Source organism: Macrobrachium rosenbergii, chromosome 27 (assembly GCF_040412425.1).
Source record: "Macrobrachium rosenbergii isolate ZJJX-2024 chromosome 27, ASM4041242v1, whole genome shotgun sequence".
Taxonomy (NCBI): Eukaryota; Metazoa; Arthropoda; class Malacostraca; order Decapoda; family Palaemonidae; genus Macrobrachium; species Macrobrachium rosenbergii.
In genome coordinates, this window is record NC_089767.1 from 41337009 (window position 1) to 41356148 (window position 19140).

Consider the following 19140-nt stretch of genomic DNA (forward strand, 5'->3'; position numbering starts at 1 on the left):
CCTGATAGTGTAGGGTGTCACTGACCTTGCCTGATGACACCAACATAATGCTTTTTCAAGTTCTGCCAAAGACAACAAGTGTGTGAAGATTCGTGTATGTGGTGATTCATGGGGTAATGTCCGTTTTCTTGCCGTTTCAGATTAATGGCGCAGTTGGATCCTGGTCGCCTGGGCACAAACAGCAGTGTATTATGTGTATACACACATAGGCCTATATATATGTACACATATACACACCCACACACACATATATATGTAGTGTATACACAGACATAGGCCTATATGTATATATATATATATATATATATATATATATATATATATATATATATATATATACACACACACATATATATGTAGGCCTATGTAGGTCTGTATGTATGTGTGATTCTCACCGCTTAAATAAAACACACAAAAAGCACGCAAGCAACTTCAGAAATACAACCCTAAGAGTATTATTATGCCGCCGCAGTTAACCCAATCCCTGACATAAACAGCAACGGTGACTAATAAAACTCGCTCTTTCAAAACATTTTTAAACTCAAACACAAACAAGCGAGCAGATTACTGCAAACGCGAGCTGCTGTTTCCAACTAAGGTCTCTCTCTCTCTCTCTCTCTCTCTCTCTCTCTCTCTCTCTCTCTCTCTCTCTCTACGCCTCAGCACTGAGCTGGCAAACACTCGATTAAAATATAATTCAAAAGAGAAGAATTTTTCTCCTTGCGTTGTATAATGCGTCTATTTTTCTGTTCTTTCGGTGTATATTTCCGCTGGAAAAAAAAATACTTGAAAACATATGATAACATTAACAAATGAAACCACTCAGACCATTTCTTGAAATTAATTTTGCTTCTGTAGGGGGTAGCAACTTCATCCCAGAAAATTAGTTAGTTGACACTCTCAGGAGCCAGCCTCAGTAACAGGCCTATAGGAGAGAGAGAGAGAGAGAGAGAGAGAGAGAGAGAGAGAGAGAGAGAGAGAGAGAGAGAGAGAGAGAGAGAGGCTTATTAAAACAATTTTATGACAAGTCTTTCTTGTACAAGAATCGATTCCCTATAAAAATGCAAAATGCAAATAATATATTGCGCTATCTAATGTAAAGGATGTTGAATTTCATTTAAGATTTATTGACAGGCAAGGCCTGAAAACTCTGCAAGAGCCAAATGATTTATAAAGAACTAGATGCCTTAATCAATAACCCGGCGGTCTCCCTCAGTCAAGCTGTAGAACAAAACCCTAAAATTAGTACTATCCTTGGGCTACAACTTTCACCAGTATTCTCTCACTTTGTCGAGAGGAAGACCCCCATCAAAGAAAAAAATGCGAGTAAACCAGTAAACCTGCTTGGTCCAGCACGTACCAAATTCGTATCCCCATTTTGGGAGCTAGACACGTACAGTAAAGCTGACTGCTTCGTCCACCTAGGCGTAAATGAAAGGGCTCAGTGCTAAAAAGCACTGGATTAAATATAGGCTAAGTCCAAGGATCATTCATGAGTGTGGTGACTGACGTAAGACCAGTTTCCGTTGGGTTTACCAATGTTATTCTACGCAGCCCGGAATTCATATACTGTTAAATCCTGACCCCTTTTATGCTACAGCAGAACTTTTTTTTTCTTTCTTTAAATCTTCAGCCGAAATCCCTCCTAGAAAATCAACACACCGTAAACCAAAGAGGGTCTAATATGCTCCTTGCTTAAGCATTTTAGTTGCAGCCGAGATAAAACTCCTAGCAAAGTTAATTTTATACTAGAAAGACTCGCAGTTTACAGCACCTGCCTATTCAGCTGGCAAAATCACGAATTCTGGAGATAATAAATATTAAAATAAACTCCATCTTTCTATCGTGGCTTGGTCAAATTATAATTACACAAAAGCAAGGCCCTCATTACCCTTTCACCAAGGCCATCAATCCTGTGCCAGTCTATTCCAACTCAACCCGGCACACTCTATGTCTCAGTCTCATTCTATGTGCAATGACTACTTACGCAAACGCTGGGTCGCTATGCAGTTATTCTAACTGTTCTTTCCTACCCATGCTACTCATAAATCATTTTCTCTTCTGGCATACAGAACACCATTATCTCTGATCTTTTTTTCGTGAATATTTACCTCGCTATTCGCCCTTCCATGTTTAGGCGATCACCTGCCAAAACTCTGAGTCTCTGATACACGAGCAGATGGTAACTGTCTTCAGAAGATGAAACAATTCAAGAAGCACTGATCCCACCACGGGAGAAGTGACTATGAGAGACCCCTATCCAGGATGTGTGTCAAGTTAAAAAAAAAAATACTTGAGGAAAATACTCAACGGAACTCCATTATTTATACAACAATGCCTTTGTATCAAAACGCCAATATATACCTCCTCCACACAAAAAAATAATAATAATAATTTTCGGAATACTTTTCGAAGTAAGGAAAATCCTGTTAAGCATAGGCCTATCGTGACCCCATACCTAAGCAGAGTATCGTTTACCATTAAGCCTCCTCACCATGAGGAAAAAAAGAAAATGTGGTTGGGAAGGAAGGGAGGTGAGGGAAGGGTGGAACCTTCTCACGAGGGGGGTGACTAGGCTAACTATCTTGCACATAAATAGGCCTAACCACACGGGGGTATTGACAGCACTCTTGTTTGACAACGATTTTCTGTTAGCCACAGCCCATTCGGGTCGGGTGGGCTTATATACGGGTCACACAATAATAAAACTCTTGAATGGGAATGGCCTATATTTACGGTGTCCCTGACTCTATTAACTATAGTCCTACGGGAACGGAAGTACTAAATATTACAGTAATCATGATGAACTTAGTTAAGTTTAAATAATAAAAAATGCAATACGTGTAGCGAAAGAAGTTACAGCTCGAAAACAACATAGCAACTTAGCAAATGTTAAAAAGAACAAAAATGTCTGAAATATGAGCTACAATGACGCCTGGAAACTATCAGCAACCCTAAAAATGCGACGCTGAGAGAATATGAAGGCGTACACAAAATGACAAAAATGAAGGTTAGAGACTCGAATGTACTCTTTATTTAACCTCGCGCGAACCCTGGAAATCTGAGAGAGAGAGAGAGAGAGAGAGAGAGAGAGAGAGGATTAACGAGCCTGCGCTGCTTCACTGTAGTTAGGAAGCAGCCTTCTTAAATAGGAAGGCTTCGAAATGGCATACAAGTTCGGGATACCTCAAGAAGGCTCGTCCTCAGTGCACCTTAAAGGGATACTAGCACAGTATGGGATGCCCTCCAGTACCACCTACTCAATAGCAACCCCGCCCCCCTTCCCCACCCCCCCTCACACCACCACCCGGGAAACCTACCCATTAACAGCCATCTCTCCGATAATCCAATTACTGACCTCAACACACGCTTCGTAATTTTTTTTATTTAACGACGATAAGGGATCACCAGATCGCCACCTAATTGCGAAGGCTAACCTTGTAAGCATCGTATGAAGGGAGATAAGACTGATGAACAGTCCTCTCGCTGCCTGTAACGATAATTATCTGCATCATTAACTCCAAAAAAGGTTAAGTTCAAATTAATGACACAATACCGTCTAAATACCATACCTTTATTCTGCTACTATTTATCATAGGCATAAGTTAAAAATGTCACTTTTAATAAGTATATTCTCTCTCTCTCTCTCTCTCTCTCTCTCTCTCTCTCTCTCTCTGCTTCCAAGCCTTCGCATACCCCCATCTATAATGAATTATCTAACAGATCAAATCACTCTGGTAACTAAGCTTTCCTTCAACCCATATAATTTTAAATCCCAAAGATAGTGTTCAAATTTATTCTAGGTTGATAACATTTCACAAGGTGAAGAACACCAATATGTATCTGTATACATATCACAAATCCCCCTATCAGCATTTCTTGATGATTGAAAATCTGCAACATTAGGCCTACAGGCTACTCCAAGATTCCTCAATGAATGCCCAACTCTTTGGTGTCCTGGGTATAGGTCTATAGATCAGTGTTTGGTTAGAGAGCTCTCCGGACCTCAGGTGTCGGCCTGATAAATGATGTCGGCCACACAAGGCTATTTTAACGGCTTTCCCTCCGAACCTGTAGTTGACTGTGACCAGTCTTTGGCTTCTTGGCCAGATTCCTACAGGTTTGAATACAAAATGGGTTGCCGGTTTAGTGTATCGTTACATGTGCTATTAACAAAAATCAACTTGTATTCTTAGAGTGACGTGATTTCGTTGTATGAAGTATTATGCCACAGCTTTTAGGCATTATTACTGGATGGAAACTGTCGCTTTTGTGTGCATTTATCAGAGTTTGTTAGATTCATGAACAACTGCTTGATATGTTCTCAATATGCTACTCAATACAGTAGGTATCTTATTTTATTAGTTACTAACCTGAATCTCAGACAATTAAACTAGGCCTATAACACAGACCAGCTCTAGCAATATACCAGACACAAAGCTATATGTGATCTCAAATTTGTTCTATTTCGTAAAACGCTATTCTTACCGGCGGTGAAACGGCCGTCAAAGAACAAACCTACTTAGGCCTAGAAGGGAAGAAGATTACAAAGAAAAAATGCTGTGGCATAAAACCCCTTCATTGGGAATCACGGCTCATCACGAGTTGTGGCATCACAAGATCTCCCGGCGACGTGTTTCTTTGGTCCTTATGAGTAAAACTTGCTCAGACAGAATCCCTACACACACACACACACACACACACACACACACACACACACACATATATATATATATATATATATATATATATATATATATATATATATATATATATATATATATATATATATTGTGTGTGGATAGGCCTATATGTGTGTGTATGTATGTTTGTGTATGTGCGCAGCTGGGTAAGTGTGTGCGTGTGTGCTATGAGTGAGATATGGTTACAAAAACAATCATAATAACATATACGTCTAATTTACAAGTATGCATGTGCTTCAGTGAACAAAATAAAAAAAAAACCTTGGCGAGATATTTGCATAAGCCTACAAGACAAAGTCTGACGCATCATCAGGCAGAAAAAAAAAAATCAAGACGAAAGCAGAATTAAACTCCTAAAACGCCAAACTCCCCCGCTCCGATCTTTAACCCGGCGGTGCTTCCTGGAGGCAAAAAGCACTCGAAGAGATAGGCAGGACAAAGTCGAACCTCTCTCTTTGTGTCGCTGAATTTAGGGCATCGGTGCAATTGCATTTCCGAGAAATCCTCCCCTCCCCCCCTCACCCCTACGGCGGTGCATTGCCTTCGGAGTCGCGGGCTGGAGAGAAATATAGGCTGTTGTCCCAGGCGTCAAAAACTTTTCCCTGCTGAGCCTAACTTTTTTTCCTCGACGGAAACTTGACGTCGACGCGCAAACAAATTCAGAAGCCTCGCCCCCATCGAATGGGAGAACCGTAGTAGGAGTGGAAACGCCTCTTACCTCGTAATGATCTGTCACATCACAAAGGGTACTGACTCTCAAGACCGCCATCTTCTGGTATGGATGACGGACGATCTCCCTGTCTCTGTGTCTCTCTATGCTTATTGCAGCCTACACCAACACTGCCATTCTGAAGGGGAAAGACCCGCCGATCGATATAACGCAAAAGTACCATTGGAGGTTTATTCTGGTGACGTCATCTTATGCTTAGCGAGAAAGGTGGAAATAGCTGGAGCATTCGAGAATGTTCTTACGAGTGCAGAAGTGTATTCTGCTCTCCTGAAAGATTCGCAACTGATGGTTTATTATTACCTTGAATAAAGTTGCTCTGTTGCAAACACATGGTGTCACGTAGATTTCTTAACCAAAATGTGAAACAATGAACGTAGACTGCATGGCACCAATTTCTCCAAAGAAAGTAGAACACAGCAATAAAAGAAGGAAACGGGATTCTGGCACTTCATCCCAATAAATCTAAAATAAAAAATAAACACGGAAAGAACTTATATTAATCACTGCCTACGTCTTCCCCATTCAGATTCAATGGTAGGACATAAATAGGGCGCATAAAATCGACCTTAATCAGAATGTCGTTTCTTTGTTTAAAACGCCAACAAAACAAAACAAAAACCGACGCAAGGAAATCAATAATTTAACTAATGATAGAAAACAGTTACACCATTCATAAATAAACACAGACAGACAAACAAATCCCCAAATATATGCTGCCGGAATCGAAAGCTGGTGATAAACTCTCCGACCAACGCGAACAAAAAAGGGAAACTTTCTAAAAGATTGTCGGGGAAATAGAAGGAAATTTCTCGTGTTATCGGCCAACGCCGGACGCTGCACAGATAAGAGGTCAATGCTCTTGGGATACGCAAAGGGATATTTTCCCAGTAAGGCGTACAAAACGCAAAATCGCGCAAAAATGTCGTGAAAATCTTGGAATGACAACGACTGACATCAGTGCACATGCGTTTCCCAGCACCGAAGGGTGTTCACCCCAGCCGCGCGAGATTCAACACGAAGAAGGATACAAGTTAAAATCCTGCCTCAGTGTCTCGTAAAACAATTCAAAATACAGGAAAGTGACATCCGCAAGACCAACTCATTTACATCCTCACGAAATGACGCAAGACTCGGCGATAATATGCACACAATGTGACGAAAACTGGGAGGTTATGAATACTCGAGGTCAGTAACCCCTAAGTACCATCTCCCTTTCAAAAGCATTCCTACAAAATTATTCTTTCTCTTCAGAGCACACAAGACACGGCCGAATGCTAATGACTTTCACGTTGGGATTCGAACTTACCTTAACTGCATGATGAATAAATTAGATGACAGCTTTCGACGAGTAAATAATTCCAAAAAAAACTGAATTGTATTCAGCTGTTAAACAAATCAGGAAAACAAAAGCCCCCCCAGCGAGGGAGCGACTCTCCTATATCTATTGACTGCCGAGTACAGATAAGATATCCACACCGATAAGCCAGTTAAAACACATACAACTCCACTCTTCGGGATCAACGACCTCTGCCGCTTATCATCAACAGAAATTCAAGACACTTCTTGCACTAATCCCGTGACAGAATTTTTCTCTATAGGGGCACTCAGGCCTATTGGATCTCTGCTGTAGTTATCAACACTCCTTATACCATTCATTTTTGCACTTTCACATCAAATGCTGATCTATTTCATGTGACGTAGGCCTCATGTATAAAAATATATACACATTTAAAAAATTGTAAGAGAGGCGTCTGTTTTCTAACGATACCGAAACATCAATCAGCAAAGGCCTAATGAAACGGAACCACTGATTACACTGACTGTTTTTTTATTTTTTACCAAATACCTTCTATGAACTGTACTGCGTATTTTCATGACACAATTTTCCTCGTTTGGAATGTTATTCTCACTCTGACATCAACAATCACTTCAATTCCGCATCTCTACATCACCCAGAATGTGTTTTGAAATGAATATCCATCAACCAATCGCCTGTTTTATTCCAGCCAAGAAACTCTTAAATAAGTTGGTCCGACTGTGCAACAACATTCAGTGTGAAGTCCATTTTATCCCTCCACAGTCTGCCCGTCCGTACGTACGTACGTTAAGTCCCGTTCTCTCAAAGAGCTGGCAACGGGACCTTAGTCCCCCGCACCGGTCACTCCTCTAAATCTAAGTTTCACTAAGTTTCGGGTCCGAAGACATCAAATACCGACTTCACTAAGTTGAGCCGCGACGCGAAACTTGAGGAGTTTCATTGACGAAAAAACGTGCACATGAGCATAAACCCGACTGTCGCACGCATAGGTGAGGACAGGGACGCCTAAATGGTTAAATAGAGGTGTGTGTTGTGATGAGGTTTGGGAAGGAATAAATGCACACTCACAACAAGACTGCCTCCGTATCAGAGTCAATGACCCCACCATGCTGCTGCTAGTACCTCATTCACTCTCGTACATCGGGATCTGAATTCTCGAATGATACGCCTTCTCCGCTCTCCGTCCCCCTCCTTTTTCATTTCAGATGCCGTCTCCACTGTTAGATTGGAAAGGTTAACTTTCCTTCCCGTGATTTTTAACGTTACAAACCTATGTATCCCTCCGCACGAATGTGGCGCCAAAATTGATTCAGACGAAGCAGACGACGTCGGCGCTGGGTCAGTGGCATCGGCAGGTTGATTGAGATGTCAATACTTTTGAAGTACTCGTTTTACGAAATGTCGCGATGCTCGGTGAATGCGCTTGATGCAGTGTCCTTTTAACACACATTTTAAGACCGGCAAACGTATTTTAAGAATTCGCTGTCATGAAGTAACGATCGCAATCGCCGTCGAACGGAAAAATGATTTGAGAGAGTTCATTGCATTCCTACCCGAAAATGCCCATCGAAAGTGGAAGAAAGGCAATTGCATGTAAAACTAAAAATGCTAAAAAATAACTTTTCAGTCATGGGAGTGTCCGATAACACGATGTACGGGTGTACGATATTAAAACAGTCCGAGATTAGCAGTCATTTCCTTGGGGTCAACGTACTCGAAAACCCGCGTGTAGTTTGGCTGACTGATGGCACAGATGCCAGAAACCTCCAGAAGTAAGCGGTGAAGATGTGCGCAAAGGAATACCTTACAAATTAGGTTCAAGTAATTAATGCATTCTTGCTCAGAATGCACAATAAAATGAATAATTGAATACGTAAACAATTACGTGAAGAGAAAATACGTAAGTGAGTCGTATAAACATTATCTTAGCATTATTTTCACTGTTAACAACGGCATAGAAGGCAAGGTAATTCATCAACTGCCGGAATATCAAAGAGGCCTATGCATTCCTGTGAATAAATTTGAGTAGCCTATGAACGCTTACGTTATGGAGGGACTCGACCAGTTTCCTTGATCTGACTTGCAACACGAATTATCCTACACGGAAGTATGATTTAAACCATTATTCTTAAGAGTATTCATTAAATTATTAGTCGACTAGCATGAAGACATTTTTTTATATATATAATTAGGTAAACTTTTTGTTATAAAACTCCATGACTTAGAAGGAACAAAAATGAGTCAGTGAATCATACGGCGATGTATGGCAGAGGTTATCAACCCTGAGAGTCCACGTATGTTTTGTCTTAAACGTATGGGAGGCGTAAAATATTACATTGTTTAACATTTATTGTGTATCATAATTATCAAAGTTATTGACACATAACTTCGAGTAATTTTTCATGGATATATCTCGTACTGCAATGAAAAAAGTAGCTTTAGTTATATGCAGACCAATTTGTTTATGCAATGCACGAAATGCACAAGGAAAATTCTTTCTATCCATCCATCTTTAAAATATAAGATTCTATTGCATACATGCGGGCGAGGATAGCATCAGTATTATCACTGTGACAATTTGATAACGTGAGCAACAGCAGCTCAATCCCAGTCCAGAAAATAATTTAAATCGCAGGAGTTACAGAAATTTGTCCCAGGTGGTGCAATAGTATAAGTGCATACATATATACTATACATACATGTCTATATGTATATGTATATATGTATATATATATATGTGTGTGTGTGTAAAGATAAAGACTACAGTATTTAAGTACAGATGTACATGCAAATGAGACCATATAGGGCAACAATAAAACTCACAAGAACATATGCGCATTTACACCACCCACAATCAAATACATACGCTGTATATCTCTCTCTCTCTCTCTCTCTCTCTCTCTCTCTCTCTCTCTCTCTCTCTCTCTATATATATATATATATATATATATATATATATATATATATATATATATATATATATATACACCATACATTTGAATATCTCACAAGTGTTTATACACTGCTTAGGTAGGCTGCTGTAGCCGCTTCTATTAGTTAGTACTACAGCACTGTTGAGTAGCCACGATAAGTCTAGGGGTTTTAACGCTTGGTATTACGCTGAAAAAGGGTCTACTGATGAGCCTATGTTGGTTGATGCTAAGACGCTTCACGTTATGGTGGTTCATCACTAATTCAACACCTAAAGGATGGACGTGGTATGACAATCGTCTCGTTTCCTCTGAAGTCTTTCCTTGTTGAAGGATCGGCCTATTGTTAAAATGTACATATCCACAAACATATCCATTATACTATGCACTGTAAGCCCATAAACACACTATGTATTGAGAGAGAGAGAGAGAGAGAGAGAGAGAGAGAGAGAGAGAGAGAGAGAGAGAGAGAGAAAAGATAAAAGGAACGTATGGACACAATCATTTGCACTAATTAAACCATGAAGACTGGCCATTTCCGCCCAGAAACAAAGTATAATTACCACTCCACCCTTTAGAATACTGCGAGGCTAATTACTTTGTAAAAACTAGTGATAGAAACAATATTAAAAAGTACATTGCGCACCATTAAATCAACATAATTAAATCAATTAACAATGAAAAAATGGTCAATACAACATCTACTTACAAAGGGTAACACTACAAGACCGAAATTATCATTTATTCTTTTATTATGATTTATGAAGATAGCCAAAATGCCTAATCAAAAGTCCTTTGACTTCCCGTTCATTGTTCCATATGTATCAGAATATTGCATTTATTCCTCTGACCTACTTGGATATCTAAAAATCATGATTTATCTGAAGTTGTGATAAAAAAAGGGTTACTGACCTCTGGACCACGGGGAACTTTCGTAGCCGCGTAGGAGGTGCAGCGGCTGGGAAAAGCACCAGTTTATAAAAGGATGATTTATATACATATATATATATATATATATATATATATATATATATATATATATATATATATATATATATATATATATATATATATATATATATTACATGTTTGTGTGAATATATAGTGTAAGGAATCTATGTTAACCCTTTTTTTGTTGTACCTCATTCATTTGCAATGTTCATCCTTTGTAAATATTGTATATTGTGTTTTGAAATAAAAAATATATATATATATTATAACATAGACAGTTGCACACGTAAACTTTGGGAGATGGTATACGTAATTTCGCAAACAAAATTTTTTACATATCGAAAAATAATTAAATTCATTCTATTGCACAAAGAATGACCCAAAAAGAGGCGAAAGAACCACGTAAAAATCAAACCCCGCATATAGGCCTACCATGATCAGATATAAAAAGCCGAAATAAATATATTAAAATCGTAAATATGAAATGGAATATATTTTGGCTTGATGCCAAGCGCTGGGACCTACGGTCAATCAGCGATGAAAGAAAAATTGAGAGTAAAGGAGATTTGAAAGGCGTAACAGGAGGAAAACCTCGCAGTTTCACTATGAAACAATTAATAAGAGAGGGTGGAACGTATGATGGAAGAAAGATATGAATGGAGGAATAGTAAAAGGAATGAAAGGGGTTGCAGCTCAAGAAATCGTAAATATGGAATCCCTTCAATTCAACTCATTCCCTTTTGAACGTCCGCAAATGTTCATAGCATACCTAAAGGGTATAGGCCTAGGCTTACATTTTAACCGTTCAGGCTATGAAATGCTATCGTCAATGACATGTCATCATCCATAGGCTATAACCAAGATCGTCTTAACAGTCTTTAAATAAGGTATAAGTATCTATACTAACTACGAACTAAATAAATTTCATTATGAGAAATTACCTCGGGCTAAGTGGCGACAAGTTGGAATCCCGTCCTGTGGAAAGGTTAGTATACGCCCACGACGCCATTTCATGCCTAGCTTCCACTTCATGTTGAAATATTTGATAATGCCTTACTTTGTTTAGCGTATTCTCATAATTACTTCCTCCTATCATTAAACAAGGAAGCTGAACAAATAAGATTTAACCATTGTCCAAAGGCTATATAGGCTACTTCGTCTGGAACTTCATTGTCAGCCTAGACCCTGCACTGTTAAAACCACTTATAATTTTAGTCTGTTCAGCATAATCGCTTCTCACGTCTCCATACTGAAGTATATATGAACTGCAAAAACTAACAAGACACTTCAAGTTACTAATGATTTACTGCGTAAGTCGACGGTGAAAGACGGAACGTAACAAATTTGTTTATATTCGGTGGCCACTGGCCATCCACCAGCGTCAGTAACTAGTAAGATACCCGTTCCAAAATTATAGCCCATAATCTATTATCTTCTGAAAATATTACCAAGTCGTTCAGGCCCTCTCGTTTTCGTATTTACACGGTGGAGTCTGCGTCAACCGACGCATTTTGATATTGAATAAATAAATTGTTAGTGTGAAACGTAAAACGAGGGTAGGACGACTTCAAATTAAAGAAACTGATACAAACAGCGGTGGTGATTACCGCCTTTCAGTGGTTGTAGAAGTTGTGTGATGTTAGATTCTAGCTCTTCTGCAGCCCGTTAAACTACAGTAGTTGAAGGGTAGTCATATCCCCTTTTTCGATCGTGTTTAGGTTGTTTTACAGGAGTACATGAGTCTGCCATTTGTGGCACGAGCTTCATTTCATGTGCCACATTCAGTCTCCTCTTGCTAGGTGGTGGCCGATTGGCCAATGTATTCAAACCTTTAGCCGTCTGCCAAAGTTTCGTACAAGATTTCTGCAGTGGAGGGTTTGACTTGATTGAAGTTTCATTATACGCAACCCCATGTATTTGATTTCATATACAGCGGTACATTATTATTTGATATATATAAGTTTCCATTAACAGAGGATGGTGGCTTCCAGAAAAGGACAAAGCAATGGTCCCTGCCTTACTCGCATACTGTACTTTAGGCGCCGAAGTGTGGATGACCGCAAGTTGTGAAACCATGATTATTAATAAATGTATACCATGGCGCTTACTAATACCAGAAGAACTTTAAATAACCCCGTCTCTGAGAAGCTGTTAAAATCTAGGCTCAAAAATTAAGTGTCGAATGCCAAAAAATATGAAGTGTTGGCACTCAACAAAAAAGAAATTCGTTATAAAAAGAAGTCGACCGCTGCCAAGACGTGAGCTTATCATCAACTTTTAAAAGGTATGTATGTGTTGACATTACTTTTTTTGGGACCTTTCTTTGTTTGCTTCTATTTTTAGCGAGCGAACGAATCAGAGCCATAGAGAGAAAGAAAGAGAGGAAGAGTCAGTGACTAGTCAATGTGACTATATTAAATGTTCCAGGAGAAAAGTGTGTCTTGAGTCTTAAGGACAATATAGTTTGAATAAAAGACGTTAAAACGTTGATTAATATAGGAAAGACATCAATAGGTTAATATGTTATGAACCAGTTCTTAAGGAAAAGCACTACGTTTGGAAGTAGTGAAGAAGATAGGGGTTAGCTTACAGTAGCTCAAGGCGGGGGAACCAAGCCCTGGCTTCTCCTGCTGAAAGATAATGTCACAGATTGTGACGGTTTCATTTGCTGCTTCATTTTTATTACCAATAAGAGTCTCTTATATTCCCATATCACAATATTAAACGACGAAATGAAAGAGTATGGGTTCATCCAGATCGTTTAACGAGTAAGTACCAAGATTACTTGGTGCCAAAGGAGATCACGCGTGTCAAAGAAGATCACAGGTGTCAAGGTGTCAGATATTAAAAGCACTTTCTATGCAACACACACGAGACTAAAAATAGAAGAAACCCCTATCCTGAAGTACTATAGAAAGATGAGGACCAGAATGGAAAAATTAACCAAAAATTTCCCATTTTTTCGGTTTTTCAGGATTACTGTAACTTTCTGTCTCCCTTAAGGACTGGACCAGAAGCAAGTATTCGCTTGCCCCCTCCCGTCGGCCTTCACGTTTAAAAGAGAAAATACAGTATAAAAGACTCAGATAAGGCGACAAATGGCTGTTTCAAGAACCATGTGCAAATTGGCGCTATTAACATTTTCCTGTCATAATAGGCCTTGGTTGTAGAATATAGCTTGCTTTAATCAGAGCAGACTCAACGAACGGAAAACAGAAACACCTGTGTACAGAGAACTTACTGTAGGAGAAGAGGTTACGATATACCCAGTTCTGAATATTTAGGCAGAAATAGACACTCGGGAGAATGAAAGCCTCCTGGACGGGAGGAAGCAATATTAGTGGAGGAGAGGGAGAAAGGGAATTAACGGAAAACATGAAGTGAAAGTTGACACAACGGTCGTGAGGGCAATCTTGACTTTTGTTGCTGAGGGAAGATCGACTGACAAGTTCAGAAGTACATTTTTTTTTATAGAAAAACTCGGTGGGGCCATACTTTATCTCGCCAGCTCCCTCGCCCCCACAAAAATAAATAGATAAATTGACATGAGAGGGAGAAACAGAAATGGGACTTAATCCTTAAAGAATACTCTTGCCTTTCAACAGATGAAAAACGGAAGCGGAAAAGGAGTTCCAAAACTTGACAGCAGAGTGAAAGAGTCACTGAGCCAAAAGAATACCATTTCCATAGATTATGTGGAAAAAGGTAGTTTAAAAAATACACTTGCCTCTGATAGATAGGAAAACGGAAGCATATAGTGAGTTCCAAAACGTGACAGCTGAGGAAAATAAAGTCACTGAGATGAAGAATACCATTATCATAGAATATGTGAGAAGAGGTAGCTTGACGAGTGTGACGAAGACGCTTCTTCAATGCAGTCTAATTGAGGGAGCAAACAAAATTTAAACTTGCACAAGCAGACAGTCTCCGATTAGGGAAACAGTCGTGATATAATTAAATATTTGGGAACCACTCACAGAAATAGTCTCTAAGGTATTATTGATAAATTTCAACACGTCGAAAGTTTGAGTATGGCTGACAGTTGATTATCATATTTTTGCCCTACGAATATCATGACGAAAAAAACTATTTAAACAGGTGCAAATGTAACTTTATCCGTGCTGTAATCGCCATGGAAGCTTCTGTTAAAACGTACATAGGAAGCCAAGTACAAGAGAGCTTTAATTATAATATGAGAACACGCATCTATGAATAACACTTACTGAACTGAAGAAAATACAAACTTGTAATTAAAGAGATATCATTCAAGCAATTCACGGATTTGTACGAATGGAAAGATCGTATGTTAGAACGCTCTAGTTTAAAAAGTTATTCACAAGCAGTAAACACAGAAAAACATATCAATACAAATCTCAACAAATCCTAAATGACCAAACGCACGAACACAACAACAACAAAAGCAAACAGAGCCCTCTATAATGCCTTCCCATAATGCCTCGGGCCTCCAGCTCAAGTTTAAGAGGGGGTGACGCCTCACCGTAGCGGAGACTCCTCCGGGAGGCGACAGGAAAAATGCCGAAGAAACGGAACGGCCTATAATGATTCGAGAATCGCGGGTCTTCGGAAAACCCAGACGCTGGGGGGGGGGGTGTGGGGGAGACCCACCACCTTCAGATCAGTTAGCACACCGGGATGACAGACAGGAAAAGAAAAGGTGTCTGTCTGTATATGTGTGTGAGTTGTGTGTGTGTATGTGTGTTAACTTAGATCCGGTTATTTCGTAAACAAAAATTAACACATGCACGTGAGCTCATATATAGCATAAGTTCGTTGAACGCAAAATAAATCACCGGATAAAAGATTGAATGAACGTATAAAAAAAGCAAAACGTAAAAGGAATTCATATGTCTTATAACGTTAAGATTTCAAATATATAAGCTTGACGTTTTAAGCGCAGATATTCTGAATGACACGAACAATAATCTATAAAATGTCTCATAAGGTACCCAGGTAAGCACCGCTGATATTGTCATTATTATTAATAAGAGCTAAAAACGGCTATCAATTGTGAAACAATCTGCCAATGAATAAAATCCATATATGTGAAAAAATAGAAAAATGACACCAAGAGCACAAAAAATATAGTAAAATGCAGAAAAAAAGAAAATAAAGAAGTACAAGAGTTAGATATCTCGGAGGAAACCGACACTTACAGTTTGTTAGACCATTTTTGTTAGCTCTGGAGCCCTCGTTCAAGTGAAATGGCCAATAATATTAACCTTGTTCGTTTTTAAACTGTTCTAAAGAATACTGCCAATAGTGTGTCAACCAGAACATCGACAGGTGATAGGTTAACAGTAAGATGAAAATATTCACGTGACCTTTTACGAGATTAATTCTCCAGTAGGATTCCAGTTTTCTTCAATGTTTACTGGTTCTTAAACATACAGTTTTTAGCATTATTTGGCCAAGAGAAAACGTTAGTGAAAACTGTTACCAGGATCTGGATCAGGAATGCCAACTTCGTTGGAAATATACTGATGCTTAAACTCCTACAGCCCTTGAGAGTTTTCAAGAATTTAAAATGACAAGCGCCTTCCGAGAAATCTGGTTCGTGTAGCCTGAAATTTTCATTTTGCTCGCTCCCGCCATATCTGAGATCCAAGCACGCAAACATTCAAGGAACGAAGGTACTTCTATATCCAACCTCGTGCGGTTTTCGCCCAAGAAGGAAATTTATGTCAGATACAGAAGTGCTTGGAAATTCTTGCAACGAACAGTAACCTCGTGCATCTGGCAGCGTTGTCTCCCGTTCTGGTGCGTGTATGTGTCAGAGTCGTTTCCCATAGACTTCTTAGGCTAATATCCTAGATTCTAGATATGCCATTCCGTTCTTCTCCTTTGTCTAGCTTAGGGAATACCTCGCGAGTGATTGCCAGTTTTATTTCCCAATTTCATGGGTTTATTTCCATCGTCACTGATGCGAAGTCGAGAGTATGGCATTTTAATGGGAACCATTTCGCGGATAATTATTTTCCTTTCTCTGGTATCCCTGCTAATGATTCTCTCTCTCTCTCTCTCTCTCTCTCTCTCTCTCTCTCTCTCTCTCTCTCTCTCTCTCTCTCTCTCTCTCTATATATATATATATATATATATATATATATATATATATATATATATATATATATATATATATATTTATATATATATATATATATATATGTATGTACAGTATGTATACTGTATATGTGTGTGCATGAACTTTTAATGTTTATCGACCAAGTCATTAGTCTATACGTCTGCATACGCCACTAAGGCAATGCCTTAAGCCCCATCGAGACGAAATAACGCTGAGAGAGAGAGAGAGAGAGAGAGAGAGAGAGAGAGAGAGAGAGAGAGAGAGAGAGAGAGAGAGAGAGAGAGGATTGTGTTCCACATAAATTTAAGGACCATCCGCTGCAATCAGTTATCACACAATCTAACAAATGGAGAGCGTTCATAAAATTGCAGCCGTTTAAAACACCCATTATTCACCCAGAGCTCTTGAGCAGAAGCAAGACGAAAGAACTTGGAAAACGTCGCACTCAGAAATAAATAATCTTACCCTACATTTTCATGATAGCCTATTCTTCTTGAGGAAGCAGCCCGGGTAAAAGAGAACAGCGGTTCATTCACCGCTTGTTAAAGTGGACAGCTCCTGACCATGGGTGAACGACAGCCACTGCTCTCGATGCTTCCTCTTTTCCCAGTTCGAGTTTGTTGTTCTAGATGTATCGGGTTGTCTCCTGGGGGGGATGATGACATAAAACACTGCTGGTGATATTGTGATACATTGTCGTTTATCAAACTTACCTTTCCAGTGATATCGAGGATAATTTAGACAGTTCGTAGCCGCGATAGTCCTAATGTAGTACTAGTGATATGACGCTTCAAAACGCTGAGTAGTCATACTAACTCCTGCAGTTTCCTAATTCTCCAGCCTTTCCTTTCTCAAGGAACTGCAACATTTTGACCGGGAATTCTTACCCCCTATTCTAACATGTATGAAAACTGTCTTGGAGTCTGACTGTTTTTTACCATAAATATTTCGCTGACAGAAATTGTGGAGACAATTTCCAGGGCTGTTAGATATCCCATGGTTTTATATCAGACGACATTCTAATAAATGTGCAGCAACATAATTCCAATAGATTATCCTGACAGTACCCAGATGTTTTACCCAGAATTTGTGCTTTTGTTCATATTCTAATACAGACGGGAGGCTAGAGCAGTGTTATAACTAATATAACTAATAAAACTTAAACAGACACCACATAATTGTTTGTGACCCTTAGATATCTCTAACTGTGGGTGTAGCACTTCAAAAATATAAATCTTTAGTTCTTTGTTGCATGCAAGAACTTTTTCGACCTTTTTTCTTATCTGTTAAGGTTTGTGCCTGTTCATTAATCGAAATACTTCAGAGCCAAGATTCAAGAAACCTGTTTAACTTTAGAGAGAGAGAGAGAGAGAGAGAGAGAGAGAGAGAATGACGCATATGCACTGTTTAGATTTATCTCTTGATAACAAAATGCTGTTGATATTTTTGCAGCTTAAAACAATCATTGTAGTGTTCTGATAACATATTGATAACAACAGGTTATCAACGATAGGTTAAAACTCCATATTTTTTATTTGTTTGATAATGGTTTACTAGCATGCTATTCACACATTCCACTGCCTTTCCTGATATTGAATTGCAAACGGAGCTTGATTTAAAATGTCTACCGTTTTAAGAGTCGGCGGCTGTGTTTAATAATGATAATTATCTGTAGTATGTATGTATCTTTCATTCATCATCTTGTCTTACTCATCCCATACGTATTGTTCTGTCCTTTATGCATGAATTACCTTTGTAAGCGTATATCTTCTTACTGGCATATTTGTTTACGTTCATGCATAGGCAGAGTCGCTTAAAAGCAGCAGAGTTTCATCATAATTACATGTTATTTGTGGACTTCGGTATATGCAACAACAGAGGTAAATAAAATGTACTCAGAACGTCCCTGTGCCGTTCGATATCTATGGATATTGCATCATTACAAATAATTACATAACATGATGTTTAACAAATACTTGGCAAGCCTCCCTCCTACACACTTAGACACACACACACACATTATGTGTCAATACACGAACACCTGGGCAGTTAAAGAGAACAAGAATCTTAAAGGTATGCCAGTGATGAAATGCCAACTGATATTTCAATGAAAAGGTGAATGATCTAATTGTTACATTTTTTATTTTGCCAGGAACACAAAATAGAAAGATATGGACTGGTTGAACTACAACAACAATTTATACAGGACATGGATGAAATTTGAAATAGTTGGGAATGTTTTATTCCTTAAAGCAGTACCGAAAAGAAAAAGGAAATTCGCATCATAGGTGGAGAATAAGACGGGAGACATTAAAAGAAGGAAATTATCCATCACTAGTAACTGAGGTGCCGCTGCATAGGAAAAGCCTGAACGTCCTTGATTAAGAAACTTGGATGATGCTGGTGAT

The 19140-nt window shown here is 38.9% G+C and overlaps 1 protein-coding gene across 6 annotated transcripts in view; it reads right to left on the bottom strand.

Annotated features, from left to right (window-relative positions):
- Positions 1-12034, bottom strand: part of Hr4 (Hormone receptor 4) — a 550506-nt gene extending 538472 nt beyond the window's left edge. Inside the window, exon 1 of one of the 6 annotated variants that reach the window (XM_067129663.1) lies at positions 11574-12034. In XM_067129663.1, the coding sequence (XP_066985764.1) occupies positions 11574-11664 (91 nt within the window). In that variant the 5' untranslated portion in view covers positions 11665-12034. Of the gene's footprint in view, positions 1-6739; positions 8018-11573 lie in introns of those variants that run through there. The other 5 variants (XM_067129665.1, XM_067129664.1, XM_067129677.1 and 2 more) reach the window with 5 other exon arrangements.
- Between the last annotated feature and the right edge of the window lie 7106 nt (positions 12035-19140).